General features: G+C 40.3%; 1 protein-coding gene across 4 annotated transcripts in view; it reads left to right on the top strand.

The window, feature by feature from the left end:
• ankrd6b (ankyrin repeat domain 6b) overlaps positions 1–11,575 on the top strand; it is a 71,960-nt gene extending 60,385 nt beyond the window's left edge. For 2 of the 4 annotated variants that reach the window (XM_026194166.1, XM_026194164.1), the window contains 6 exons: positions 380–493; positions 1,604–1,774; positions 4,110–4,262; positions 6,899–7,012; positions 9,348–9,636; positions 10,625–11,575. In XM_026194166.1, coding sequence (XP_026049951.1) covers positions 380–493; positions 1,604–1,774; positions 4,110–4,262; positions 6,899–7,012; positions 9,348–9,636; positions 10,625–11,202 — 1,419 coding nt within the window. In that variant the 3' untranslated portion in view covers positions 11,203–11,575. The remainder of the gene's footprint in view (positions 1–379; positions 494–1,603; positions 1,775–4,109; positions 4,263–6,898; positions 7,013–9,347; positions 9,637–10,624) is intronic. The other 2 variants (XM_026194167.1, XM_026194165.1) reach the window with 1 other exon arrangement.
• The last annotated feature ends 6,121 nt before the right edge of the window (positions 11,576–17,696 follow it).

Below are 17,696 nucleotides of genomic sequence, written 5' to 3'. Positions count from 1 at the left end.
AGGTGTTCCTATCACTTTCATGGCCACAAGTATATACAATTTGACACCAGGGCATGCTTGACTTTTTCTATAAACATTTACGAAAGAATGAGTTGCTCTCAGGACTTTAGTGAATTCCAGTGTGGTACCTTAATAGGATGCCACCTGTGCACAAATCCAGTCGTGAAATGTCCTTGCCACTGAATATTCCACTGAATATAGCAAAGGAAACGATTGGGAACACTGCGATTTTGATAGAATTGTAGACTTGAATTATTGAAAAAAGAAAAGGGAAAAGACAAAAATCCACAATATGTCTCATAATGTCCACTTTAAAATCTTTCATACTGTTTAAATGTTTCTGGAACCTGCTTAGATAAACCTTCCTCTCGTTCTACAGAGTAGTGTATCTGCTGCAGGCGACAGCCAGAGCAGTGACCAAGCTGCCTGCAAACACACTAAGGTAACTGAGTCTAACGCCAGGAGAGGAAAGAACAGGAAGCGGAAAAAAAAGGTAAGACCGTGCATATAAATATGGAATAAACCATGGAATAAAAACCTTTAAAAAAAAAAAAAAAAAGCGAAAGTAACCAGTAATGAGGGCTAACCTCAGAAGAAACTATCCCAGGTTTGTCCTGGACTTTGTCCAGCTGGTCACAGGAAGAGTCACCTTTTTAGATCCATTTAAAAACCATTTAAAACCACTGAAAAATTGTCCTCTGGAGAAGAGCAGAGAAGGTTGAAACAGTTTAATGAGTTTCTAGACCCAAGAACAGCACAGCAAAAACCAAGCAAACCTGGGGTGTACAGCCCTGGTGTTGCACAAGCAGCAGACAAAGACAGACAATGACAAAGACAAGGCGTAACAGAAAGATATAGAGAGAAGGGATATTTTGGCATCTTTCGGACACATTTATGGTTAGAGGTAATTCCGATTGCAACTTATTTATGGCCAGCAGGATATTTTTGTAGCCAAAATCAATTACTTGTTACTCATGAATTAATAACTTACGACCACATAGTGTTGGTTAACTATTGCAGTTTTATGGTCACTGCAGAGCAACAGGTCATAAGACTTGATGCATAGTGTTAGCATGAACCATTAATCTTCGAGAGGAATTAATCTAACTATAAATCACGATATATCCATTCAACATATATAATATAGAGTATATAACATAAAATATAGATACAACTTAAGTCAGTGACACACGGTGACACAGATGATTTTCCACCCTGTTGCCTAAACACGCAAACAAAAACATCTTACTGCATTATTTACCAGTTTAACAAAATTAATTGGATCACATCAAAAAATACCTGCCTGTCTGCACTCTATATGGATGTCTTCATCTTTCTATCTTTCTCCTTCCTAGCCAATGGATTGTAAAATATTATTACCTACGTAGTTAGTTAAATATCTACTACTACCACAAGATGGCAGTAATGTAAAGGATGGATGCAAACATGCCAGGAGCTTTTTAGTTTATGTCAGTTTTTACATGCTTGTCCTGAAGAAGTGCCACTGATATAACTAAAAAATGTAGATAAGGCACAATGTACACATTGCACAATATAAAAACCAAAAGCTTAACATATTAATTCCCTACAAATGCCGTTGCAGCCATCTTTGTCTGACCCTCTGCACTGCAGAGAGACCAGGCACTGTGGAACCATTCATAAGAAGAAAGGTAAACTGCGTGGAACTGCCCCTTATGTTTCCATCCCTCCACACAACTTCAAAGCCTATCAGCTGTACACGCTGTACCGAGCAAAAGATGGCAAGATAATGCAGGTAAGTGACTATCATTACCATGTTTTCGCCAACACTGAGGGTGCCAGTTTGGCACAAGTAAGGTGCTGTTAAATAACAACCAGGCTAGGTAGACACTGAGAAAAGCAAATAATTATTCTTCAGACAGTAAATGCCAGTATCTTGTATCTAGCTTGGTTACTGGTAATTACTAAAGTAGTTCTAACGATAGTATTTAACCTCCTAAGACCCTTCCACGACATGCATTTTTAATTTCTCTTTGATATTTGGGCATATTGGGGCCCGATAAATGCAAAAACAAAGAATTACCAGATTTTTTTTTACCTTGTTTTTGTTTTTAAGAAAAATGAGAGCCACAAATGAGGATATTCATTTAAAATTTTGATACAACAGTAGCAGTATAATGTCCTCGTAAGTGGATATCAGGCCCATGTAGAGCAAAATTGAGTATTTTGGTCTAAATAACCCAAAATGTGATGTCCGCATATGTGGACGGCAGGTCCTAGGAGGTTAAGTCTAGGATCCAGGTACATCACAATATGCTGTGTTTTGCCCCTTGAAATTCTTTACAAAGCATTTACTACAGCCACCTTCAGATGTTGCTTGTTTGTAGGTCTCTGTTGCTTCATTTGTATCCTCAGCAATTAAAAAGCATGTACTGTTAGGTTAGGATGTTGTGACCGAGTTGGCCATTGCAGAATATCAATTTTTTGCTTCCAGAAGCTATTGGTTTGCTTTTGTAGTATGTTTTGGATAGGTTTTCATTCGCACTATGAAGTCTCATTTACACCACATGGCTTAATCTGAGTGGAGAGTATAGTTTTCTACATTTCATCAGCAGCCAGTTTGTTCTTGGCTGTAACTAGTGGTTTGCACCTTGTTGTAAATCCTCTGTATTTACATTCATGGACATGTCTCTGATATCTCCTTGAGTGTGTTCTTGACTTGGCTAGTCAAGTTTCTATTAATCAAGAAATAAAAATGGTTGTCCATTTTTGTGGGTTTACAGGCTTTTTGTTGCTGCTGAGCTGGCTATTAAATTCCTTCTTTTTAAGAATGTACCATATTGTTGATTTTGCCATTCCATTTTTAATAACTATAGTATGTATTAACATGTTGAAGTTTGTATGGATATATCTTGAAAATATGACCTAGTGTCTCAATGATTTTACCTGTATAAATAAAGATGAAATAAAAAAAAATAAAATTCCTAAAGTTTTTTTTTCTATCCTTCAGACAGGTTTAGTTTGTTTTTTAAGACTTCTAACTAAACCACTACATTGGACACTGATGTGCCACCCCATACCCTGCCACCCACTGGTGTTACTATCATGTTACTATGATGTGTTTCATTGTAATTATTGTTATTTAACCCTGTCATGCATGAATTATCACAACCTCAATAAGGATTTTCTTCTTAAGTATTTTTATTCTTCCTTTCATACCAACAGATAAATAAAAATACTTAAGAAAAATATCCTGATTGAAGTTGACATAACTTATGGATGAACGGGTTAGTAGTGTGTATTAAATCTTGATAAAATAATTAAGAGACACTTATACCACAGTGACCAGAGCGACTAATGAAAATTTAAAGAAAATTTCCATTTGTTTGTCATAGCAATGCTTCTTGGCATTAAATCCTCTCTGTTGCTCAGCCCACAAATGCATTTTCCTTACAAATGTGACATCATTTAAGAGGAAATGAAAAAGCTTTCCCATTGTATGATTTATTGCTAAGAAACGTTGTTACAAAATACACAAATCAACAAAACTCGTATTTCCCTTTTTTCTGCTGGAATTTCCTTAATTTCCTCTTCTAACATTACACAAACCAAAGGTTATTATCACACTGTTCATAAACTTCTGGATTTTGTCCATTTTCTGTGGCATGCCTATGGTGGAGGTCTGAAGAAAATTGTGAATTCTGCTTTTGATTCATGCAAGGAGCTTCAGTCTACTACTCTACTACTTTCCTCTGGTGTATTTTTTCTATTTATAATAACCCTGGGTCTATGCTGAGTGTGCGCAGCTGATGGGTGCTGTGTAAAACGCCTGAATGTGGTAATGTACTACATTTTACAGGCAACCCTCCACCTCTGCCCTTCAACCTACCTGTAGACTGTAGAATGTAATGATGGGCTAAAACCCTTCATGTTTAATGTGACCATTGAGGCATATCAGGCAACAGTACCAAGCACTCACTATTTATCTGTTTTAAAGGTAAAGAGTTAATTACATCACATGTGAGTGCTCAGAATGTTTTCATTTATTCCTAATGAACATCCTTGTTTCTGTCATTTTTCCACTACAATACCTTAATGATTTAAATATGGATTGCTGGTTTGTGTTACAGGCTCCTCTGAATGGCTGCCGCTGTGAGCCTCTCATAAATAAACTGGAAAACCAGCTGGAAGCTACCAAGGAGGAAATGAAAACTGAGATCCACATCATTCAAGACCAACTGAACAGCAAGATGGGCCAGCTCGACCGCAAGAACAAACACCAGGTAGCATATACAGTTGCTCATTGCAACTGATCCACAAAAGAAAGTAAGCACTCACATAACATTAACTGCAGTTGGTGCTATTCACGAGGTTAACAGCATTTCAGAGGCCTCCCTACCTCTCAACTCTGCCGCCCTATTTTTTCCCTTCCTTCATGAGTGGTCTTTCTGTGTGGAATTTGTGTGGGTTCTCTCTTCTTCTCACAAGTGAGGTTAATTGATGATTCTAAATTGCCCATAGGTGTAAATGTGAGTGTGACTGTTTGTCTGTCTCTATGTGTCAGACTGGCGATCTGTCCAGGGTGTACGCTGCCCCTCACTGCTGCGTACACCAGCGTACACCCTGGACATGACTGAGGCCATGACTGAGGCCATGACTGAGGCCATTTCTGATAAGGTCTCATGAAGTGTAGATAGATCAACTGAACGGCCAGATTAATTCCTTAAGGACTAAGGCTTTTTAGATACTGTTCATCTACCGTCTAGGTTTTTTTTAGGCCTGCCTTTTGGCTTCATCTTTTGGTTTCCACTTTTCCAAGTTTTCTTACATTTTCAAGGGCGTACTGCACACCAAGTCGTGATATGCCAAGTTTTCTGCTAATGAGTCTTTGGGAATCCCCTTGTTGACAGATTGTTGAAATGGAAGCAAGTTATAGTGCATCCAAAAAAAGTATTTACAGCACATCACTTGTTCCATATATTAAAATCTTACAGCCTAATTCCATAATGGATTAACTTCATTTTCACTCTCACCTCATTCTAGATACAATACCCCCATAATGACAAAGTGAAAAAAGTTGTTTAAAATTCCTTAAAAAATGTATACAAATCCAAAATATACCACACACATAAGTATATAAACATTCACGGACTTTGCTACTCAAAATTTGAGCTCAGGTGAATCCTGTTTCTACCAATCATCTGTCAGATGTTTCTACAACTTAGAGTCCTGCTGTTGTAAATTGGCTAGGCTATTGTAATTCATTGTTATAATTATTATCAGGCTGTCCTACTCCCTGAAAAGCCTTCAGTTGATTCAGAATGCCGCATAGAGAGAGAAATGTCTTCCTTCTCTCTTCCCAACGGTCAAGATGGCCGCCCTCCATGAGCCTGGTTCTGCCGGAGGTTTCTTCCTGTTAAAAAGGAGTTTTTCCTTCCCACTGTCGCCAAAGTGCTTGCTCATAGGGGGTCAATTGATTGTTGCGGGTTCTCTGCCTGTTTGTTTTTTTATTGCAGGGTTTACCTTACAACGTAAAGCTCACTGAGGGAACTGTTCTTCTGATTTGGTGCTATACAAATAAAATTGAATTGAATTGCAAAGATGGGAAAATGGCTGTGCACTGATGCTCCCCATCCAACACGATGGTGCTTGGAAGGTTCTGCAAAAGGAAACTGTCCAAAAATAGGTGTACCAAGTTTGTAGCGTCATACTCAAGACTTAAGGCTGTAATTGCTGCCAAAGATGCTTCACTAAAATAACAAGGCTACATGTACATGTTATATATAAATTTTTATATAAATGTTTTATTTTTAATAAACTTAAAAGAATTTCTAGCAAACTTTTTTTTACAATTTGTCATTATAAGGTATTATGTCTAGAATTTTGATGTGAAAAATTAATGTCATTCATTTTTGAATATGACAAAATGTTGAACAAGTGAAGCGCTGTGAATACTTTCCGGATGCACCTTAGTTACTCCTATTAGTGTGAGTAATTATTTTTATGTGTTATGTGTGTGTGTTGTCTGCAGAAGTAGCAAAAGTACAGAATTTACTTATCTAAGTAGAAGTAAAGAGGTTGAAAGCTACTCCAGTAAGATTGAAGTACTGAAGCAACTTTTTTTACTCAAGTCAAAGTGAAAAAGTGCAGGCTCTGGAATGTACTCCAAGTAAGAAAGTAAAAAGTAGCTCCTTGAAGGACAATTCTACCAACTATTTTTGTACAAAGGTAACTGAACCTTGCGCTATATTCATATAATAATAAAATAATATTAGTACATGAGAATAAAAAATTCAGAATTGGTTTTAGTTACAAAGAAGGAAATGATTTCTCTTTTGGCATATAAACACGGTGTGGTAAGAGGATGCATGTGGTCAGACTGAAAAACACACAAACAGGGAAGAGTGGATTGGTACAAAACAAAATATGGACAGATGGTAATGAACAGATTGCACCATCGTGCAATAAAGAGAATGTATGTTCGATCACAAAACAGTCGATCAATTTGTTTCACCAAGTTTGTTTCTACACGAGTCATTTTGTAGAGGGTATGGCAGCATTGACAGTTTGTCTTAAAACAGTAACTGTAATGTGCACATTTTGGCTTTTTATTATGACTGATTTCTTGAAATAAAACTTTATTCTCAATTTTTTTTCTTAATGTGGCCCTAATACACCTTTGTAAAACTGTGACAGAACAGAATAAACAGAACAAGGATGTCTGTCTATTCTTGGGTTTTTAGTGAAGCCTAAACTTGAATGCATTTGTAGAATGAAGGTGAATAAAGCTCTGCCTTTAGCCTGTGTGACAGCAGGGTTTGAATGCAGACATGCAGTAAAATGATAGGAAGCACAGTAGATAAATCCTTTATCTTTTTAACGGTGTCAGCCCTGTTTTCACGTTGTTGTCTGTGATTAGATCTGGGCTCTTGACAAGATGACAGTGGAGAGAGCGTCAGCAGAGAGAAGCAGCTGTCTGAAGAGGATCGAGCAACGGGCCCTGCAGGAACGACGTGAAGCAGAAAAGAGACAGGTAACACTGTCAGGATACCTCTGACTGTGGAACTCTGACTGCTCTGTGTATGAAGCCATCACAGAATGATGTTTGTTGTGTGTGAAGTTTGTTCATGAAGAAAAAGGAAATTTAACATATTTGACCTTTTACTGTAATCTCCAGATCAAACAAAGGCAATAGAAAATGTTAACCGGGGTCTGCATGACATTGGGACACAACAAGCTATCGAAATTGGGCATCATCATTGAGTGCTGTGATAAAGTGTTTGCCCCCATCCTAATTTCCTATTTTTTTGTATGTTTGTCATACTTAAATGTTTTAGATTAACAAAAAATCTAAATATTAAGCAAAGATAACACAAGTACACACAAAATGCAGTTTCTAAATGAAGGTGTTTATAATTAAGAAGATAAATTAACTGTGGTGTATCACATCTTTGAAATGCTGAGTTCAATTTCTCTAGTCACACCCAGGCCTGATTACTACACGCCTGTTCGGAATCACTTAAATAGGACCTGCCTGACAAAGGGAAGTAGACCAAAAGATCCTCAAAAGCCAGACATCATGCTGCGATCGAAATTCAGGAAAAAATGACAAACAAAGTAATTGAAATCTCTCAGTCCGGAAAGGTTATAGCATCAACAACTCATCCAACAGGTCTCAAAAGACTCCAGAATAACATCTAAAGATTGCAGGCCTCACTTGCCTCAATGAACACTGACCTTAGTCAGTGTTCATTTCTCCACCATAAGAAAGAGACTGAGCAAAAATGGCCTGTATGGCAGGCTAAGAGTTCCAAGACGAAAACCACTGCTGAGCAAAAAGAAAATAAAGGTTCATTTCAGTTTTGCCAGAAAACATCTTGATGATCCCCAAGACTTTTGGGAAAATACTCTGTGGACGGACGAGATAAAAGCTGAACCTTTTGGAAGGTGTGTGTCCCATTACAGCTAACGTAAAAGTAACAGAAAAGGAGTACCAGCAAAACCAGGCTGAGGGAGGGGCATTCATCTGCTGTGACTAATTGAGGGTGAGAAGAGGACAAAAGACATGCTGTGCAAGAAAGCCAGAGAATAATAACTAATTATTAAGTGCAAAGTGGTGTAAACACACAGGTAAGTGAAGAAGCACCCAGTGCATCATGGGAAACTGTAGCAGCCTACACCTATTGCAGCATAACTAAGGGAGGATTCAAGGTCACCTGATCCAGCCCCAACTTTATGCTTTCCTCAAAAAGGAAAGTTTAAACCTATTGTTAGGCTTCCACAAAAGAGGGGCTCTGCCTCCCATTCTACTTTTAAATATCCTAGATACCCCAAGTAAACCAGCGTCTGGGAGTGAAGTGCTCTATTGGAATGTTTCACAGGGTAACCAATGCCCTCATGGCAATTGTTATAGTTTTATTACATCTAGCCAACAAAATAGAATTGTTGTTTTAATTGTGAATGTGAAGCTATTGGTGCTGTGGCCCATTCCTTTAAGTCATAAGTATGTGAAGTAGAATAGATGTTACTGTAATTTTTCTAAGCATTTCTTAAGTCGTCATGATTTTCATACTAATAATTACACAGTGGGCCCAAACATTCAACTGAATTAAATTGAAATAACAGTATTGCAAATGCTCACAATTATAGATCACATTCTATGAACCTATAAACTGGATGTGGATTCTGTTGAAGGCAGAGGAATATCTTGCCGTGTAATTACATTAGCACATTCCACCCAGAGTCATTTCACTGCCTCATTCGCACTCAGCTGGCTGTGGAACCCCAGAACATTAAACTAGTCAGATGTTCTCGATATATTACGTATAAAATTTTGTCAACTGCATCATGTTCACACGAGCTGAATCTAGAGACGGTCTATCCAAAGAGATTCCAGGACTTCTCTTATAGCTTGATGCTGTACAAAGAGGCACTGTAATATTAATAGGGTGCAATTCTGTCTGGTCTCTACTTCTTTTAGTAATATATTTTAGTAATATATGCTTCAGTATGTCTATTGACTCCTGCAGCTAGCATTATCATTCTTTTTCTGTACTGGTCCACAGTATGCTGAAGTGCCCGTATATCTGCAAGCAGGGGACCTGATCAGTTGACCTGTGCACAATTAATTAAACTGAACTGTACACAACTTTTCAATCTCAGTAGGTGATCTTATACGGGACTAATGTGCTGGATTAGGTGGATGTCAGGATATAATGATGAATAGATGAACTCCATTAAAGATTACATCATTGTTTTCTTTTAATCTACTTTTAGGACAGTGTATGCATTAAATGAATGGGAACTGATCTAATGAGCTCTTCTGTCATTAATAGAACTCTTGTGTGTGGTTCATTGTGTCCCCTAAGCAGACAGCTCTGGCCAGTGAACTGAAGAGCTGGTGTCTGTCCAAACTGCAGAACATGGAGGGCCGTGTCACAGGAGAGCCCAGCAGCACCAAGTTACAGCACTCCTCTACTGTGGCCGAAGCTAATGTAGCACCCTTCGCTGTGGTGCCCATTGGACAAGGGGGCAGCTCCCAGTGCCTTGAGCACCACAGTGACCCTCCACTCCTGGAGTTCAGCCGGGAAGAGTCTAGTGTGGCAGAGGGTGGCACAGCCAGTCACTACTTTGTTGTTCATGTGGAGAGCTCTCCAGGTAACAAATCAGCATAAACAAAGATGCTTTGTTTTGTTTCAGAAAAAAAAGAAAAAAAAGAAGAAGCTTCAAATCAAATTTAAAACAGCGACCCTGTAAATTAATAAAATGAATCCAATGAAACCTCATTTTCCTGTTCTGAGCTGATAGGAGTGATAACTGGTGTGGTCTTCTGCTGTAGTTCAGCTGCTTCAAGGTTCCACATGTTATGTGTACACTGTTCAGTAATGCTCTTCTGAATACCTTGGTTTTAATGAGTTACTGTTTCAGGAACTCAGTTTGCCCATTCTCAACTAGGCATTCGTGCCTAGAGAACTGCTCACAAAATTGTTTTCCACATTTTTCTGTGTATCGTTGTGTGGGAAAATCCCAGTAACCCAGCAGTTTCTGAAAAATTCAGAACAGCTGGTCATCAAAGTCTGTCTTGATAATGTCTAAATGCTAAGTGGCCAGTGATATGCAAAAGAAAACAGCAAGTATCTTCAGTATACATAAACAAATAATAAAAAATGAACAATTATATAATTCCTACCCATTCCCACCCAAATTTGGCATCAGTTCTGGAATCTGAAAAAACAGGAATTCTATACAGCATTTATAGGTCTATTCACACCATGAAAATACAACAGAGAAAATGCTACATGCTATTCGTGACTGCAGATTTGCATTGCATGCTAATTATCAGGCTGCCTAGTGGGTTCTATTCTAATCTTATTTATACAGCAACAGACAGGCTTCAGGGGTCTGTACCTTTGCATTGTAAGGTACAGACCCTAGAATAATACAGAGAAAACCCCCAATCAGACACTCGCTCATGAGTAAGCAGGATGAAAATCTTTGGAAGAACCAGGCTCGGGGAACGCCAACAGGATTAAAAAAAAACACACACACATGATTTTTAGGGCCAAATACAGTTGTATCTGAATTTAGAAGCACAGCAGGGTACCGTGAAGCTTAATGTTGGCTGAACCTCTTGTGAATTGTACAGATGGTGATAAGGATCAGAATACTGAGGATGACTCTCCCACAGCAGCCAAGAACCCCCCATCATCTGTTCAGGTGGTTCGGCCAAAGGAGCGCTCTGTGACCTCTGCTGACACCAAGAGGAAGAACCAGGAGCTGAATGATGTGGACATAATGAGGAGTGGGGCCAGGAGCCAAAGATCCAGCAGCTTCTCTCCAGCCACGGAGCGGCGCTGCAGCAGCAGAAATGACATAGGGATCAGAGAGAAGGAAGGACACTGTGATACAGGGAAGCACCAGAAGAAATATTTTCAGGGTAGGACTAAATTGAGAGGGGACATAAAGGTCAGGCCTCCAGAGGTCTTTGGAGGCCAGCCTACGTTTACTCAGGAGAGGGACAACATGCATGCCATTGAGGTGACCCAGTATTTCTTTGAGACGGTCTCGACTCAGATGGAGCGCTGGTATGAGAGGAAGGTGCAGGAGGCTCAATGGCAGGCAGATCAGAAGGCTCAGACAGAGAAAGATGCTCTGATTAATAGGATTGCCTACCTGGAGGATGAGCTACGTATGCTGAGAATGCATCGGGACGAGGACTGTTAAGATACAATCCATTTGCTGGAGAAAAAAACTGCTGAGATCTGTCCAGCATTGACCAAACATCATATAAATGTGATTCCTCTTGAGGACCAGTATACAAAACTGCAGAACCTCAGAACCACAGTCTTAGAGCAAAGTGCTCCATTGGGGTGGTGTGGTAGTATGAAGTTTTTAAGATAAGATGCAGCCTGATTATAGAAGACTTTATGAGGCAAAGGGTTTTAAATTTGATTCTGGATTTGCCAATGAAGCCAATGAATGGAAGCCAGTACAGTAGAAATATGCTCTCTCCTTCTAGTTCCTGTCTGAAGTTTTTTCGGACACCCTGATAATAATGAATTACAGTAGTCCAGCCTAAATGTAATACATGCATGAACTAGTTTTTCAGCTTCGTTCTGAGACAGGATGTTTCTAATTTTGGAGATATTGTGTAAATAGAAGAAGACAGTCCTACATGTATGTTTAATTGTGGTGGAGGTGTGGTCCCTGGCTCAGCTGCAGGGGAGGGGTGACGCAGCGAGTTCAAGGGGCAGTGCCAGGCAGGTGAGTGGACAGGTAGTCATGTGGCACTGATGAGCTCTCTACTGTTGTCAGTGATGCTGGAGTGGAGAGGAGGAAAGGCTTTAGAAGGTGTGCGCAACGCCGGGAGAGAGCTGTAGTGAGAAGTGTGTGTGCCAAACCTTAAAAGTACACTGCTGTGTGTCGAGAAGTAAAAAGAAACGTTTCGTACACTGTATGTGTGGGTCCGGTCCTTGTACAGTGGTGCTGAAACCCAGTGGAGTATGTCCGAGCCTCAGGCCGCGCCACAGGCGCAGCCACTCCAAATCCTGGCTCAGATGCTGGCAGAGATGGCGACCGTGAGCCGTGATCAGGCGGGCGCACAACAGAAGCAGATGGAGCAGTTGTGGGAATAGCTGGACCGGCAGATGGGGGACCTGGAGCAGCTGGTTGCGGTTGCCGCGCCGTGGGGCATTGTTGGAAGCAGAATGGATGGAAGTGAGATGTGTTCATGGTGATATTCACAAGTATCCTATTGTGCCACTGATATTAAAATACAAGGACAAAACACATAGGATTAAGGGTGCGGTTTGCTCGTGCCTGTCGCTCCCCCTAATTCTGGGTATGGATTGGCCAGTCTAATAAACTGTTGTGGCAGTATGCAGGGATGCGATTACAACCATTAATAGCCTCACTAGAAGGTCCCGCCAGCTTGGGAGGTTCACTTTATGGGAGATTTTCCACTGGAGCAGTCTTGTGATAACATTCTAGGCTCAGCCAAGTGATAGAAATTGATTATCACGTGGTGCGCCCTGAAGCCGTGCAGACCTCCCGACTATGTGTTATTAAAAGATTTATCGAGTGAGTCGTGACACTCACGAGAGGAGGAAAGGCTTTAGAAGGTGTGCGCAACGCCAGGAGACACCTCCAGTGAGAATCGTGTGTGCCAAACCTTAAAAGTACACTGCTGTGTCGAGAAATAAAAAGAAACGTTTCGTACACTGTGTGTCTGGGTCCAGTCCTTCTACATTAATGTACGCTTTGAAGGACATATCCTGTTCAAAAAGTATTCCTCAAAATGTTACTGGAGGCCAAGGTAGTGTCATCCAGAGTAGCCATCTGGTTAGAGACCATATTTTGACGATTTTTTTATAACCTCAGTTTTCTCTGAATTTAGAAGCAGAAAATTTGAGGTCATCCGGGTCGTTTTGTCTTTAAGACATTCCTGCAGTTTAACTAATAAGTGTGTGTTATCTGGCTTCATCGGTATGTAAAGTTGGGTGTCATCTGCATAAAAGTGAAAATGTATGCTTTGCTTTCTAATAATACTGCTACGGAACCCTGTAGAACTCCATAACTAACGAGAGCACTACCTTTAATACCTACAGCATGCTCTAATCACTGTAATAAAATATTATGGTCAACAGTATTGAGTAAGATAAAGATCTGTAAATTTCTCTTACTTTACTCACATTTCACAGAATGTATTTTTAGTAATAAGTCTGATATGAATTATTGTGGATATGGGCAAGTGTACGATAATGGGGAATTTAATTTTTACTTTACAATCCTGTTTTAGTGTAATATTTATTGTGAAGTAGTACTTTCTTGCTTATTTCATTTTTATGTACTGTTCTTTTAATACACTGTAATTGCACACAGGGGGAGCAGTCAGGCTTCTGCACTGTGGATAGTGGAGGCTTTAACTAGCTGTGGAATCAAACAGTTTTCTTACCGTGTCGGGCAGTGTACAGGGACATTCAGGCTGATTCTTGTGAATTCAAGACTGTGGAAACATATGTTTTCAGAGGGTTTTCCCAGCAAGTGATCTAGTGGATTTTTAGTGTCTCCTCTCTCTGCTTCTCTTCCCCTCTGTTTTTCTTTCCCTCTCTTTTTCACAGTTTCTCTTGTCTTTCTCTTTCCTATCCCCCGGTCCTGTTGTTCCATTTGTAATAACTTAAAAGTAAAATAAACTAGAAAAAGTTGCATTTCCTGCGAAAATGCAGTGTGAATGCCGTGTAGTGGAATCTGAAAACAGCAGAAGGAGAACTCCGCTGAAAACACTGTGTAGAAGCTGAACTCTGCTTTATTTGAAAGACACCACAGAAGAGTGTCAAGAAAGCAGGGAGAGTTCAAGGATGGAAGACGTGCAGCAAGCACCACAGGTAGGATCTGAACCAGCGCCAACTGGTCTCAAGGCAGCTGCTCATTTCACTGAGCCAAACTTGTTCTCAGGTGACTGAAAAGATATGAAACTGAAAATTGTCCTGAAAAGAGGTGAAGATGCTGAAAATTCTGTTGAAAAGTGTCACGGACCGCCGGGGCAGACCGTGTGGAGTGAGTGGAGGACCCAAGAGCAAACAGAGGTGAGGACACAAAACCGGACTTAACAGAAGGCGAGCCTTTATTTAGGGCCGAAAACATAAGGAACAAGGCAGCAAAGGAACTGAGGGAAAACCTGAACATAGACTGGGAAAACTATGGCTAAACAAGGTACAAACTAGGACTAGTTGAGGCTGGGGAACTATGACAAGGGGTAGGGGAGATAACACAGACGACGCGACACAGACTACATGAAACACAGAGACTAAATACACAAGAGGGATGATCAGGGGAAGTGGCCACACATGGGAACACAGCTGACACAGATAAACATAACAAGACATGGCAGGAGTAAACAACACTGACGGGAGACTGTCAAAGTAAAACAGGAAGTACACAGAGGTGCAAACAGGAGGAGAGAGAGAGAGCACGGGCATAGTGGGCTGGGGAAACATGGAATAAAACATAAGGAGAGACGAGGGCTCACAGATACACAGAGGGGCACACAGGGGGCAAAAGCCACGAATGGAAAACACTAAGGGAACAACACAAGAGGGCAACTCAGAAAACATGGCCTAAAATAAGGAACGAAATACAAAAATACAAAGAACTAAGAATACTGGGCCCACATGGCCCAGGACCATGACAAAAAGAGCAGAAGAGCCTGAGATTTGTGCTGATAAGAGGTGAAAAAGCTAAAAATTCTGCTCAAAAGAGGTGAACATTTTGAACTTTCTGCTGAAAAGAGATGGAGAAACAGAAAATTGTGCAGAAAAGGGGTAAAGAAACTGAAAACTGTTGAAAAGAGCAGAAGAGGCTGAGATTTGTGATGAAAACAGGTGAAAGAGCTTAACTTTCTGCTAAAAAGAGTTGAAAAAAATGAAAATTCTGCTGAAAACAGGCCAAGAAACTAGAAATTCTGCTGAAAAGACGTGAATTTGCAGAATTTCTGCTGAAAAGAGGTAAAGAAGCTGAAGTTTGCAGTGAAAACAGCGAAAGAAGCTGGAATTTGTGCTGAAAAGTATTGAAAAATGGAAAATTCTGCTGAAAAGAGGTGAAAAAGCTGAAATTTGTGTTGAAAAGAGTTTAAAAAAAAGTTGAACTGTTTACTGAAATATTTTTTTTGTCATAAGTGGGATTTGCCAAAAAATGGCATAAAAAGCTTAATATCTCAAAAAGTATGAAAGGTATGAGCACCAAAAGATATAGCTGGCATTAGCATAGGGAGCAGAACAGATTAAAGTTTAAATGGTGGAAATCGGCTGAAAACTGAGCAAGTAGTTAACCAGCAAAGGTCGGAGCAACTAGAATAAGGTAGAATAAAGTTTAAAGAGAAACAGGATCTCTTGAGGCATTCACACAATAAACAGGAGACAGTTTTTGGTTGTATGAGTCTCAAACATACTGGTGCTAGTCCGAGTACATATACTGGGTAAGTGACCTGGAAACTTACTGGAAGGTGACTCTAACGCATGATAGGTGGAGCAACATGTGAAACCACAGCCCCTAAATCAGGGGTAGGCAACTCCAGGCCTCGAGTGCCGGTGTCCTGCAGGTTTTAGATCGCACCCTGGGTTAACACACCTGAATCAAATGATTAGTTCATTACCAGGCCTCTGGAGAACTTCAAGAAATGCTGAGGAGTCATTTAGCCCATTAAATCAGCTGTGATGGATCATGGACACATCTAAAACCTCCAGGACACCAACACTCGAGGCCTGGAGTTGCCTACCCCTGCCCTAAATGTTTGTTTACACTGTCTTCTTGAAATATCTACTTGTGTAATTGTGTCTTAAATTATCTGTGTCTTTAAAACAGATAAACGTATGCTTTTATATGAAATTTTCAGACGACTAAAAAGGACGATAACTAAAAGGTGTTTCTTGTAATTCTGTCAGTCTGTAGTCTGTGATAAATGTCTTATAAAAATAATTTATGTGCCACAGCTGTGGCTGTCAAAAATTATCTTAAATAAATACAATGAACTTTGCAAATTCTTCTTTAAGCTGACTGTCCAGAGATAAGCTATCAAACCTGTGATAGATCAATATGCCAGATCTGCAAGTTTTTTTAACTGAAGGAAAAAAAGTGTGTGACTGAGGAAACTTACAGTTTTGCAAAACACCCCAAAAACACATTTTCAAGAAAATGATAAAAGGAATCTTGAGTCTATGTAAACCTGTTTAGAGCAGATGGTTTACTTTATTTTTACAAACATATAAACTTCATAGAAAAAGTAAGGAAACTTATATTTGGGCAATCAGTTCTTTGCTGTCGCACTTCTTCTTGGCAAAAAAACTTGTGTTATTGGAAAGTGTTAGGTCTGCGCTTCCACAGGCCCCGCTGGTTTAGAGACTTATTCCCGTTAACGAAGCAAGACGAACAGCTCAACCGGTTTTTCACATGCTAGCAAAGGAAGGATCTCAGAGCAGCCCTTCTGTCCTCGGTGTCAGACCACTTCAAAGAACAATCAGCCTTTTATTTCTGTGACACACAATTTACACAAACACCCATTATAAAAATTAAAAAAAACCCTATGGTTATAAAACACACACTGTGTGTGTGTGTGTGTGTGTGGGGGGGGGGGGGGGGTGCATTTGTGTGACCTCCTGTTCACCAAAAGGGTCATGAAAGCAGAAAATTTACTAAACAAGTAAACAGAACCTTCACCTGGGATGTGCCTTTAATAAAACACTACAGCCTCCCCCACCTTTCAACAGGCTGGGGAGGGGGTCAGAAACAAAGGAATGTCTTTGATCATACAGTTTGAACTAAGACTTACAGATTTAAGTACAAGAATGGCAACATTTAACAATTTGACTCTAACAGAAAGTCTGTTTATTTGCCCTTAAATGGGGCCATGTTTGTAAGGAAAATGTATTCATGCGTTGAGCAGCATAGGTGAGTATGTGGATTATGCCCATAAAAAATTTATCAGATCTTCTTTGCCAGTGCTAAACAGCTTATTCTGCTATTGACTCTTGTTTTTAGCTTCAGGTACCCCAGGTGCTTACAATCCAGTGCCTGATTGGTGCCTACTTAGTATCTCCTGTGAGCACGGACCCTGGTGCAGCGATCACATGCTCCAAGCACGCTACATTTAACTGATGTGGATAGAGCCCGTGCCATAGGGCAACTTCAAACTTGGCATCACAAGAAGACAGTTTCCGCTCACTGACTGCATTTAGAAACCATAAGCGGTCTGCTACAGATTTGCAGTCAAAGTTTGCAGGATGATTTTGCCAATGGTGCTCTGTCCAGACAGTCCATCAAGCCCATAAGCACCGACGTCAGCGACAGGTGCACTAAGCATGAGCGTGAGGAGAAATTTTAGCAATGAATACAGATTCTGCCTTTAGCAGCTGGATTGTAGTGTCAAAGTGTGGAGAAGACACAGAAAAGCTCTGAGCACAGATCCATCGAGGCTGGGGTCTATCACACCAGGCAAGACCCCAGGTGCAGGCTGTGTAAAGATGCCCCTGAGAAAATCCAGCACGTAAAGGTTGGGTGAAAGATGCTAGCAGGCAGGAAACTCCACAACCAAGTGGCCGGCCTAATATACAAGAACATCTGTGCTGAGTATGGCCTGGAAGTCGGTAACCGCAAGGGTGTATGCTTGGTGGAACACTCCATATCCCACAATTCATAGCACGCCTCTACCGAGTCAAACAATGGCA

Source organism: Astatotilapia calliptera, chromosome 15, assembly GCF_900246225.1.
Source record: "Astatotilapia calliptera chromosome 15, fAstCal1.2, whole genome shotgun sequence".
NCBI classification, from domain to species: domain Eukaryota; kingdom Metazoa; phylum Chordata; class Actinopteri; order Cichliformes; family Cichlidae; genus Astatotilapia; species Astatotilapia calliptera.
The sequence above is the reverse complement of the archived record's forward strand: the minus strand, read 5'-3'. Positions and strand labels throughout refer to the sequence as shown.